This window comes from Mobula birostris, chromosome 21 (assembly GCF_030028105.1).
Source record: "Mobula birostris isolate sMobBir1 chromosome 21, sMobBir1.hap1, whole genome shotgun sequence".
Lineage (NCBI taxonomy): Eukaryota > Metazoa > Chordata > Chondrichthyes > Myliobatiformes > Myliobatidae > Mobula > Mobula birostris.
In genome coordinates, this window is record NC_092390.1 from 59,642,907 (window position 1) to 59,656,348 (window position 13,442).

General features: G+C 43.1%; 1 protein-coding gene across 3 annotated transcripts in view; it reads right to left on the bottom strand.

Moving 5' to 3' along the window:
* afap1l2 (actin filament associated protein 1-like 2) overlaps window positions 1-13,442 on the bottom strand; it is a 276,181-nt gene that overhangs the window by 102,352 nt on the left and 160,387 nt on the right. For all 3 annotated transcript variants that reach the window (XM_072239587.1, XM_072239585.1, XM_072239586.1), the window contains one exon: window positions 2,581-2,675. In XM_072239587.1, the coding sequence (XP_072095688.1) occupies window positions 2,581-2,675 (95 nt within the window). The remainder of the gene's footprint in view (window positions 1-2,580; window positions 2,676-13,442) is intronic.

The following is a 13,442-nucleotide window of genomic DNA, read 5'->3' on the forward strand; positions in this document are numbered from 1 at the left end:
CGGCATGTGACGTGACATTTGTTAACTTAGCAGCGGCAGCACAATGCAATACATAATATAGAAAAAGAAACAGAAAATAAAATGACAATAATAATAAATAAATTTTGGCCCATGCTTCTCTCCTTGGCATTACAGGGGCTGTACAGAAAGGAGCCGTCAGGACCATCAGAATGGCTGCTGAGCGAGCCTCCAGATGCCTCTGGATCAGGTGTGGCCCGTGGACCAGTGCTGCTGGGACACAAGCCAGGGCCCGATCAGCCCTGGCTGAGTCACTTGGGGGAGGGTCTGATGTTGAAAGACCTGGAACACCCGACGACCCCACGTTACATCACTGACAATGTGTTCCAGCACATCCTAGGATGTATCTCAGCATCGATTTAATGAAACAGGTCAAACAGAAATGCCAATTTCCAGATATTTCAATATAAAAACGATTACATTCATATCCAACTGACTTTGATCATGAGGAAAATGAGCATGCAGCAGTTCATTTCAAATCCTACTTTTGAAGAAGGTATTTAATTAAAACTAAAACACCAACAATAAGAAATTTTCAATGCTTAATAGGCCATGTTGAATTTGTTTGACTGATAGTTGTAGTCATAGCCATACTTTATTGATCCCGGGGGAAATTGGTTTTTGTTACAGTTGCACCATAAATAATTAAATAGTAATAAAATCATAAGTAATTAAATAGTAATATGTAAATTATGCCAGGAAATAAGTCCAGGACCGGCCTATTGGCTCAGGGTGTCTGACCCTCCAAGGGAGGAGATGTAAAGTTTGATGGCCACAGGCAGGAATGACTTCCTATGATGCTCTGTGTTGCATCTTGGTGGAATGAGTCTCTGGCTGAATGCACTCCTGTGCCCAACCAGTACATTATGTAGTGGATGGGAGACATTGTCCAAGATGGCATGCAACTTAGACAGCATCCTCTTTTCAGACACCACCGTCAGAGAGTCCAGTTCCATCCCCACAACATCACTGGCCTTACGAATGAGTTTGTTGATTCTGTTGGTGTCCGCTACCCTCAGCCTGCTGCCCCAGCACACAACAGCAAACATAATCGCACTGGCCACCACAGACTCGTAGAACATCCTCAGCATCATCCGACAGATGTTAAGGGACCTCAGTCTCCTCAGGAAATAGAGACGGCTCTGACCCTTCTTGTAGACAGCCTCAGTGTTCTTTGACCAGTTCAGTTTATTGTCAATTCGTATCCCCAGGTATTTGTAATCCTCCACCATGTCCGCACTGATCCCCTGGATGGAAACAGGGGTCACTGGTATCTTGGCTCTCCTCAGGTCTACCACCAGCTCCTTAGTCTTTTTCACATTAAGCTGCAGATAATTCTGCTCACACCATGTGACAAAGTTTCCTACCGTAGCCCTGTACTCAGCCTCATCTCCCTTGCTGATGAATCCAACTATGGCAGAGTCATCAGAAAACTTCTGAAGATGGCAAGGCTCTGTGCAGTAGTTGAAGTCCGAGGTGTAAATGGTGAAGAGAAAAGGAGACAAGACAGTCCCCTGTGGTGCCCCAGTGCTGCTGATCACTCTGTCGGACACACAGTGTTGCAAGCACACGTACTGTGGTCTGCCAGTCAGGTAATCAAGAATCCATGACACCAGCGAAGCATCCACCTGCATCGCTGTCAGCTTCTGCCCCAGCAGAGCAGGGCGGATGGTGTTGAACGCACTGGAGAAGTCAAAAAACATGACCCTCACAGTGGTCGCTAGCTTGTCCAGGTGGGCGTAGACACGGTTCAGCAGGTAGACGATAGCATCCTCAACTCCTAGTCGGGGCTGGTAGGTGAACTGGAGGGGATCTAAGTGATGCTCAATAATATTTCATTGAAATAGTTACCTTTTAATGCAAATTCCAATATTACATTCAAATGCAATGAAACAGTTTTTTTTTCTAAGTTAGGATTCTGGCAGCCTAAAAACAGCTGGGAGAGGTTAGTGGTTGGGGCAGCTGTGACGTCAGAGCATTTTGGAAAATGAGTTTGTGGCTTTCAGATAGGAAGCAGAATGAGCCACTATTCAATTGAAAAACTTCGCCAAGCTGCAGAATCAGAGTAAAAAACTCATCAGCAAACCTCTCTGGGAGAAATACTTCAGCACATTTCTGCATTGCTCAGGAGATGTGGTCATTGAACATGTCCAAGCAACTTCCTGAGAGAGCATATCCCTCCCCTTAAGTCTTTCCTAAACTGGAACAGGAGTCGCTCTTTGACAGATATTTGTTGCCGACATTAGTGGAATAGCACACACAAAATGCTGGAGGAACTCAGAAGGTCAGGCAGCATTTATGGAAAAGAGTAAACAGTTGACAGTTTGGTCTGAGACTCTTCAGCAGGACTCATTAGTCTTGATGAAGGGTCTTGGCCAGAAACGTCGACTGTTTGTTCCATAGATGTCGCCTGGCCTGCTGAGTTCCTCCAGCATTTTGTGCGTGTTGCTTGGATTTCCAGCATCTGCAGATTCTCTCTTGTTTGATAACTAGCCGAGTGTGACTTTAATGCCAGTTAAGATGCAAGTTCTGAAGCACACTGAATATAATGGTAAAACTTACAGCTTTTGCAGGTGGGAGCTCAGGCAAACTCTTCTGAGGTGCAGGTGTGATCTTTCCGAAATCTATTCCATTGGGTACATTACCACGATCTGGTCCTAGGAAATAAAAACAAGTAAATGTATATCAGTCATTATGGATTCATTTGAACAAGTCTTTCTGGCATGAGATGAAGGCAGGGGCAACTGTCCTCATGGCTTGTACTTTAAGCTATCTATAATTGCTAAGCAAGTAACTTTGTCCTTCTTTAATCCACTTCCAGCTTCACAAAGCTGCTTCTCTATCATACTATTTTCTAGTAGAAACATAAGAACAGGATCAGCAGTGAGCAGTTTGACCCATTGAGTTTGCTCCACCATTCATAGGGTCAGAGAATTATACAGCAGAGGTGTCTTCTGTATCCACTCCAATTTGCCGACTACTTCAAAAGGTTAGCAGTAGATGTGACTTCTCTGGCTCTTCTCTCTGTTCTGGACCATCTGGACAACAGGAACTCCTTCATCAGGCTGTTATTCATCAACTACAGCTTGTCGTTCAACACAATTATCCCATCTAAACATCATCAAGCTTTAAGACCTGAGCCTCTGTATCTCTGCAAATTAGATTAGATTAGATTCAACTTTATTGTCATTGTGCCAAGTACAGATACAAAGCCAATGAAATGCAGTTAGCACCTGACCAGAAATGCAAAGAATAGTGTTATTTACAAAATAACTGTGAATAAAAAGTAAGTGCTACAGCACACAAATATAAAAGTACTGAGACAGTACAATATGGGTGCAATACTGCTTAGCGCTGTGATGTGAGGTTCAGCAGGGTCACAGCCTCAGGTAAGAAGCTCTTCCTGTGCCTGCTGGTACGGGAGCGGAGGCTCCTGTAGCACCAATGGGAGGAGAGTAAAAAGTCCATGGTTAGGGTGAGATGCATCCTTGATAATGCTTTTTGCCCTGCCCAGGCAGCATTTATGGTAGATGTTCTCAATGGTGGGCAATTGGGTGCCGATAATCCACTGGACTGTTTTCATCACACGCTGGAGTGCTTTGCGGTCCGATACGGGACAATTGCCATACCACACTGAGATGCAGTTGGTGAGTATGCTCTCAATGGTACAGCGATAAAAGTCCGTCAGTATCCTGGGACAGAGGTGAGCTTTCTTGATGCTCCGCAGGAAATAAAGGCGCTATTGCACTTTTTGACCAGGATGGAGGAGCTCAGGGACCAGGTGAGATCCTCGGAAATGTACACAATGGATACTCGACTTCCTTAGCAACAGATTTAATTCAGTGAGGATTTGCTGACGACACTACTCTTGTTGGATGAATGACAGGCTGTGATGAGTTAGCTTACTAAGTCATGTGGTGGAGTGGTGGACATGCTCTTTTCTTACTGCTGCCATCAGGAAGAAGGTGCAGGAGCCACTGGACTCACACCACCAGGTTCACGGACAGTCACTTCCCCTCAACCATCAGGCCCCTGAATCAAAGAGGTTAACTTCATTCAACTTCACCTGTCCCATCATTGAAATGTTTATCATGATTATTTCTTTCTTATTGTATTTGCAGCTTGTTGTCTTCTGCACTCTAGATGAATGCCCAAATTGGGCCGTCTTTGCACTGATTCTGTTATGGTTACTATTCTATAGATTTATTGAGTATGCCCACAAGAAAATGAATCTCAGGGTTGTATGTGACGACAAATACGTACTTTGATAATAAGTTTACTTTGATCCTTGAACTTTCAAGTTGAGTGAAGTAATCCTCTCTAGTTCAAGAACCTGATGGTTGAGGGGTAATAACTGTTGCTGAACCTGGCGGTGTGAGTCTTGAGGCTCTTGTACCTTCTTCCTCATGGCAGGTGAAGTGTCGCCTCACCATCAGCCTCCAGGTCCAACATATAATTCTCCGTAACTTCCACCACCTCCAACTGGATCCCACAACCAAGCACGTTTCCCTCCCCCCGCCCCGTTCTGCTCTCCGCAGGGATTGCTCCCTATGTGACTCCCTTGTCCATTCGTCGCCCCCCCCCATCCCTTCCCACTGATCTCCCTCCCAGCACTTATCCTTGTAAGCGGAACAACTGTTACACCTGCCCTTACACTTCCTCCCTCACCACCATTCAGGGCCCTTCCAGGTGAGGCCACACTTCATCTGTGAGTCTGCTGGTGTGATATACTGTGTCCAGTGCTCACAGTGTGGCCTTCTATATATTGGTGAGACCTGACGCAGACTGGGAGACCGTTTCGCTGAACACCTACGCTCTGCCCGCCAGAGAAAGCAGGATCTCTCAGTGGCTACACGTTTTAATTCCACGTCTCATTCCCATTCTGATATGTCTATCCACAGCCTCCTCTACTGTCAAGATGAAGCCACACTCAGGTTGGAGGAACAACACTTTATATTCCGTCTGGGTAGCCTCTAACCTATCGGCATGAACATTGATTTCTCTAACTTCTGTTAATGCTCCGCCTCCCCTTCTTACCCCATCCCTTATTTATTTATTTTTATTCCCCCCCCCCCGCCTTTTCTCCTCTCTCTGCCCCTCTCACGATCACTCCTTGCCTGCTCTCCATCTTCCTCTGGGCTCCTCTTCCCCTTTTTTCTCCCTACGCCTCCCATCCCATCATCCTCTCCCTTCTCCAGCTCTGTATCCCTTTTGCCAATCACCTGTCCAGCTCTTAGCTTCATCCCTCCCCCTCCCACTTTCAAATCTCTTACTATCTCTTCTTTCAGTTAGTCCTGACGAAGGGTCTCGGCCCGAAACGTCAGCTGTACTTCTTCCTATAGATGCTGCCTGGCCTGCTGCGTTCACCAGCATTTTGTGTGTGTTGCTTGAAATTCCAGCATCTGCAGATTTTCTCGTGTTCATGACATATGATGGTGATATTCAATTTGATTCTGATTCTGATTCACTGGTTCAATATCTATCCCTTAAAAATGGAGGTTTTCTGTTATCATTTTGCGGGAGTTTGCCTTCAGCGAAAGGGGTACCCCATGCCATAGATCACCAAAGTCATTATATATCCAAGTCCCCCATTGACCACTTTGGGATGTCAAGAGGTTGTGAAAATTTCTATGAGTGCTACTCTTCCATTCTTATTTACACTTTGTTGGCAAAGCAGCAGTTTGTGATTATTAAAGTATTCAGCAAACAATTAATGCTTTTATGACCATATTTTCCACATTAACTAACACTCTTTGATCCTCAGCCTAATATTTTAGTTCCAAGAAAGAATATATTGCAGAAACTGGAACAATAACAGACAATTCAGATTTCATTGAAACCTAACGAATATTGAAAGGCCAAGATACAGTGGATGTGGGGAGGATGTTTTTTATAGTGGGGGGGTATCTCGGACCAGAGGGCACAGCCTCAGAATACAAAGACATCCCTTTAGAACAGAGATGAAGAGGAATTTATTTAACCAGAGGGTGATGAATCTGTGGAATTCATTGCCATAGTTGGCTGTGGAGGCCAAGTCATTTGGTGTATTTAAAGCGGAAGTTAATTGGTTCTTGATTAGTCAGGGTGTCAAAGGTTACGAGCAGAAGGTAGGAGAACGGGGTTGAGTGGGATAATGTCCATCACTTGTTTTTAATATTGCCTCAAACATGTTACATAATGAGGTTCCTGGCTCCTTCAAGATGCTTTGAAATCCCCAGAGTGGTCTTAAAACTTACATGTATTCTCATCATAACACACCCTTACAGTTCAGCAGCTGCCAAGTTCAGCAAAGATGGAAAGTATTCTCATGAATTGAAAGCAGAGCTTTCTGCACAAGTTGGTGTATGCTACTTAAATCAAACTGGTCAGGACTCTAAGGATCTGTCACCTCCTAAGGGAATTCGTTTTATTAACAATATACAAATGTGTAAAAAATCTTGCACCCGCAACATACATTTCAAAGGCTTAAAATATTTGACAGGCACTTTTTTTTCTCTCTTTATTGCAGGAAACATTGCATGTGATATTAATAGATCAAGGCCAGAACTAGTGACGATAGAAGACCACATCAACTGATTATTCTTGACTTTCAGTATCAGCTAGCTCATCTGGCAAATTCCTTTAAGATGATAGGATGGGAACTTCGATACCCAGAGAAGGGCTCAGTTTAACTTTACATTCAATCTAGCACTTTTGACTGTACTCATATCCCTCAGTATTCAAAGTTCATTATTATCGAAGTACATATATGTCACCATATACATCCCTGAGATTCATTTTCTTGTGGGAATTCACAGTAAATATAGGAAACAGAATAGAATCAATGAAAGACCACACCCAACAGGACAGACAAACAACCAATGTGCAAAAGACAACAAACTGTGCAAATATCATAAGACCATAAAACTATAAGATATAGGAGTAGAAAAAGGCAACTTGGCCCATCAAGTTTTCCCTGCCATTTCATCATGGCTGTTCCATTTCCCTCTCAGTCACAATTCCCTGCGTTCTCCTTGTATCTCTTCATGCCCTGACTAATCAAGAATCTATCAAACTATGCCTTAAATATACGTAAATACTTGGCTTCTGGAGCCACCTGTGGCAACAAATTCCATAGATTCACCACTCTCTGGCTAAAGAAATTCCTCATCTCCATTCTCAATGGACGTCCCTCTATTCTAAGGCTGCATCCTCTGGTCTTATACTACTCCACCATAGGAACCATCATCTCCATATCCACTCCATCAAGGCTTTTCAACATTCAATAGATTACAGTGAGATCCTCCCACCATCCACCATCATTCTTCTGAATTCTAGTGAATACAGGCCCAGAGCCATCAACCACTCCTCATATGATAAGCCTTTCAAACTCCGAATACAAAAAGAAAGAAAAAAAATAAATAAGAAATAAATATCGAGAACATGAGATGAAGAGTCTTTGAAATTGAGTGCATAGGTACACTCTTTCACAGATACTCAGTACAGATTATGAGGCCAGGGTATGAGTCATGGACATTGAAATGAAACTCAGTTTAACTTTAATGCATAAACTGAATTCTGTTCCAAATGCAGTAATAAATTTTTCTAAATACTTTGGAAATCAAGGAAAGGACGTCGGTCTTTTAAAATGGAAAGATTTCCTTTGTGCGAGCACCCAGTATTCCAGGGCCAGGTATGGTTAATCATTGTGAAACTCTCTTGATCCATTCCCAACAATGCATCTTTGTCCAAACTTCCAAAGCGCTGTTATTTTCCATTGCATCAGTATGATGTTTCCATTTCCCACACCATCCATGCTTGCTCTTTTTCCACAAGCTTGGTGCCAGTTTTCGGGTACTGGCCAACACTCAGTAGGAGTCAAACTTGACAAAGACCAAACTCATTTCATGTAGGACCTTTGTGACCCACATACAGTGCAGAATTTCATTCAGCCAATTAGCACTTGATCTGAACCCATTACGCAAAGGTGACCAGACAAAGTGTTAACTCATAGAGCCACCCATTCAACTAACTGGTTGCTAAGACTTCGGCTGCAACAATTCAGCTTTTTTTATTTGCTGAGAGGAAGCTGGTTTTGTGGCTCCTAGCAACCATTATGTGGAGCTGATTGTTACGTTTTGTAACTCTAAAACATAAAGCAAGGTAGACTGAGGGATATGTATAAAATTCGTTTTACTTGTAGCAAGGTGCGCCTTTATAACGTGGTAGCGTCATGACGTACGCCATTCACGTACTTTTATATCCAGGTCCTGTGGTCCAAAGGTGTACAGGGTAGGTGAATCAATCACTGTAATTTGTCCCACCATTAGGTTAGGATTAATTGGGGTTGTGAGGTTGCTGAGGGGATACAGTATGAAGGGCTGGAAGAGCTGTATCGTTAAGTAAAAAATAAAGATTCAAGATTGTTTAATGTCATTTTCAGTACACAAGTGTATATATCTATATATATATATATATAGATTGTATGTCCATAAAGTGACACTAGGCGCAGCAGTGTCTGTGCATAAGGTGACCAACAGGAAGTGATAATATAGTGGTGGTGTGTCACTGGCTGGAGCCTTACTGCTTAAGGGAAAGTAACTGATTTTGTCCTGGTGGTCCTGGCATGGATGCAACACTGCCTCCTCCCTGATGCTCGTAAATCCTGTCAGTGAACATGCGGCCATGCACTGATCACTGGAAAAATCGTCAGGCCTTGAAGGACCGCACAGACCTGCTGTATAAAAGGTTGCCATGGAGTTAGGGATGAGTGTGAGGGGCAGGGGCCAGAGCTTCCCCCATGTGATTGTGTCCCCTGATGATGCCTTGGGCCCATGTGGTGCAACACCACTCCGAAATGCGCTGTGATTTGTAGCGACGAGATCACAACATCTGCACTGAGAAACAGGTTGTTATCTTTGCTGGGCCAGTTTGAACTATCCTGAATACTGCAAACTAAAACAGCTAGATACTGCATGTGATACAGAAATGGACAGCCTTCAATTCACAACCCACCAGAAGGTTTTAGCAGTTCTATTTAATTTATTTATGTAGAGATACAACAAGGAGCAGGCCACCAGGCTGCACCACCCAACAACCCACCAATTTTAACTCTTGCCTAATCACAGGACCTCCAAGAGAACCACAACCTTGTTGTGGTTTGGAGGCTTGAGTGCCTCAATGACCTGGAGAGCTATATTGGCTGGAACACACACAAAATGCTGGAGGAGCTCAGCAGGCCAGGCACCATCTATGGAAAAGAAGGCCTGAAATGTTGACTGTAATCTTTCGCATAGATGCTGCCTGATCAGCTGAGTTCCTTCAGCATTTTGTGTGTGTGGCTTCGATTTCCACCATCCACACATTTTCTCTTGTTTGTATTTTGGCTGGAGTCTGGTCTTTGGCTCTTGGTAGGGACACACATGCCAAACAGGTCAAAGGGTAGAGGCCAGACTATGAGTGACTCACTGGTCATCCAGGCTTGGAGGTTCAGCTCAGCGCTAACAACACTGTCTGGTAGAACAAAACCATTACGGAAACAGCAATGAAGAATCCTTCTACATCTGAGTGCGATGGTATTCCTGAGTCTCCAGCTGGGACTTGCGTGACTGACAGGAACGAAAACTGAGATAAAGCTGCTGACATGATGAAGGGAGCCTTGAACACCACCAGAGATGGAGGACCTTCATTATTGCCCTAAACACCAGCGGTGTAACGGGTAGTAAGAAAGTAGGTGCTAATCATATGACAACTTACAATGACTAATTAACCCACTAGCTGACATCTTTGGTCTGTGGAAAGAAGCTGGGGCACCACAGGAGACCCATACCCACAGAAGAAGGAACGCACAAACTTGCTTATAGATGACGCTGGAATTGAACTCTGAACTTCGATGCCCTGAGCTGTAATAGCACTAACCGGTACACTACTGCACCCTAGGCTGCATTCTTTTTTTGTGACTGTCATATAGTTGCTTCACTTTTGATGTTGGAAATTCACTGCTAGTTGGTGGGGGATAAGAGATCTGGTGACATCACCTGCCCATGTGTCTGATGCGTCGTAAGTCAATACAGGGAATGCCCAGTCCGATTTTGTGATAGACGCAGTTCATTTGGAAAAGGCTGCTTGAGCAATCTGCTCTGTGTCAGTGTCTAAATCAAACCAGGATCAAAGGAATGAGTGATCTTTCATAACTAATGAACGCTGAGGTGAGAAAATCGACAGTGTCTGGACTAACTGAAATCAACACAGCAACATTATTACCCTTCAACTGCAGGCCAGAACAAAAAAGCAAGGCTCGTGTTCCTGTCTGTCATCTCCATGTGATTGGCATCTGCTTAGTCAGCACGTTCAGGAGGGTGGGAAGAGTTCTCTATCACAAAGCACTGTGGAACTTATAGTCAGAAATGTTGGTTAATCACATAACCAGCCAAAAGAAATTGTGGTGAAAAGATTGTCAAAATAAGGAAGTTATTAATGAAAGAAAATGGAAGTGGTGAAATAGATGAGTTACGTCTGCACTTACTCTGTCTACACTTCTCGCTGCCTCGGTAAATCTGGGGATACTGTATCTTGCTGCAGTCATGGAGAAAGTGGACTCAGCGGACACTTTATTAAGTATACCTGTACGTCTGCTGGTTGTTGCAAATATCTCATCAGCCAATCATGTGGCAGCAAATCAATATGTAAAAGCATACAGGTATCATCAAGAGGTTCAGTTGTTCAGACCAAATGTCGGAAAGGGAAAGAAATGTGATCTATGTGACTTTGACTGTAGGATGATTCCGAGATGCAGTACAGAGCGTCATAGGAAGTCATTCCTGCCTGTGGCCATCAAACTTTACAACTCCTCCCTTGGAGGGTCAGACACCCTGAGCCAATAGGCTGGTCCTGGACTTATTTCATAATTTACTGGCATAATTTACATATTACTATTTAACTATTTATGGTTCTATTACTATTTATTATTTATGGTACAACTGTAACGAAAACCAATTTCCCCCGGGATCAATAAAGTATGTCTATGACTATGACCATGACTATGATTGTTGGTGACATACAGCGTGGTTTGAATATCTCAGAAACTGCCGACCTCCTGGGATTTTCATGCACGGCAGTCTCTAGAGCAGGGGTTTCCACCCTTTTACATGCCGTGTGGACCCTTATCATTAACCAAAGGGTCCGGGTACCCCAGGTTGGGAACATCTGCTCTAGAGTTTACAGAAAAACATCCAGTGAGTGGCAGTTCTGTGGGTGAAAATGCCTAATCAGAGAGGTCAGTGGGGAATGACCAGACTGATTCAAGTTGACAGGAAGGAGGCAATAACTCAAATAATCATGTATGACAACATTAGTGTGCAGAAGAGCATCTCGGAACACACAACACGTTAAACTTTGAAGTAGATGGGCTACAGCAGCAGAAAACCACAAGAGTACACTCAGTGACCATGTTATTAGGTATAGGGGGTATAATGTGGGTAGTCAAATCCTCAAGCCTCTTAGTCACAGGCCTAAAGCACCACCACTGAGTGAACAGGACCCTGAGGCCTGGTCCTGCACCTCAGACTGGAGAAGCCTGGTGTTTGTAATGCCAGAATTAAAAAATATCAAAGGGAAGAAACTTGAGGGCTCTGAATTTTCAATATATAGCTACTGTTTCAAATGCTGCTGTAATGTTAAGTATTCCTTGCGAAGACTGCCATTTTAAGACTAATTTCACCCTAGCTGACATGAAACACTTGCTTGTAGGGTAGTTCACCCAGCCCGGAGGTTAGGCTGCAAACGTTTTGTCACCATTTGAGGTGACGATGTCACCTTGACTGGTGACAAAATGTTTATGACCTAACCTTCAGGCTCAGCAGACAACCCTACAAACAGTGAACCCGAGATACCATCTCTTTCATCAGACCTGAAACATATTTGTCAGCAACTACAGAGATGACAGTTGACTGCATTGTTTCTTGATTCTTGGCAACAATTGGAGTTGGCCTAAGCAGTAGTATTTTCCATTGAAAAGAGCAAAACCTCCTCAATTATATCAGTATTTATTATCCTGATAAAATAGATGTCTCTGCAGCTGGAGCATTGTCATCATCAGGGATTTTTTTTCCCAAAAGATTCCAAGTCATCCTTGAATCAAGTACTTTGCACAATCAAACCAGAATGACGGAGTTGCAAAAAAGTGGTTGTTGGCCTGGTTTGAACTATACTGCAAAAGGAGGAAACTGTGGCCACATAATATGATCACTTCTTAATCAGCAGCAAAACATGTGCTTGTTGGATGTAGATGAAAGCCTTTGCAAATTTGGGATTCATCTGCCAATGAAAGTGGGATTATATAATCACCACATATATATACTTCCTGGAGTCCAACTCAAAAGAAATTTCACAGTACATTTGAATTTAACTTTGCTAAGTTGTGTATCCAAAACCAGCAGAATAATAGCCTTGAGGAAGAAATCTACTTGCTTGCAGTCCTTTGCTATAAAGTCTGCCTGTCTGTCTATCTATTTAGAGATATAACACTGAATAGGCCCTTTCAGCCCTTTGCCCTATACTGGCCACAAGGCAGTTCAAAGTGCTTTACATAAAACAAGATTGAAAAATCAAACATCAGATTTCAGACAATATAAACAGAAGAAAATTGCATATAAAATTAAAGAAATAAAAGTTACAGTGCAGGAAATTCTAATTAAAAGCCACAGCAAAAAGTTTTAAGCCTCGATTTAAAAGAGCCGTAACAATATAAAAGAGAATTCTGTACTTCATTCCTGGCAGAACTTTAGCATCCAGCTCAACCATCAGGATGGATCCATCTTGAGAACAGTACGTTTGATAGTAATCTGTTCCCCTAACACAGCACTTTCTCAGCAAGAGATTTACCCTTCAGCACCAGCATTCTTAAGTACCATGCTCTTTCAATACTCTACCTCCCTCAAAACCACGATCGCACAACACACATCTTCTCTCTGTGTCTCTAAAGTAGTTCAGTGATTTATGGATTGGACTGCACTCCTTTTATTTTTATGTTTGTTATATTCTGTGTTTTAGTCCATTCTTTCTTGTTGTCATCTGAGTGATTTAATTTTGATGCGATCTGTCAGTTTTTTTGTGTGTGTGGGGGGGTTCGGGTTTGATGTTCACCTGATTTATTCTTCTGTATGATGGTGGGGGTGGTTTGATGCTCTTGTTGTACGATGTAATTTGGGGAGATTTGTAAGTGCTTGTTCTGTGGCGGGGGTTGATGTTTTTCTTTGAACTTCAATGGTTTTCTTTGTTTTGTGGCTATCTGGAGAAGACGAATCTCAGAGTTGTATACTGCATGCATACTTTGATAATAAATGAAACTTTGAACCTTTAAAGTATCTCTTCCTTTCAACAATGTAGCAACTGTTTCCACAATCCACAACTGTTCTCTTCCCCAACGTACAGCCATTGAGTCATAG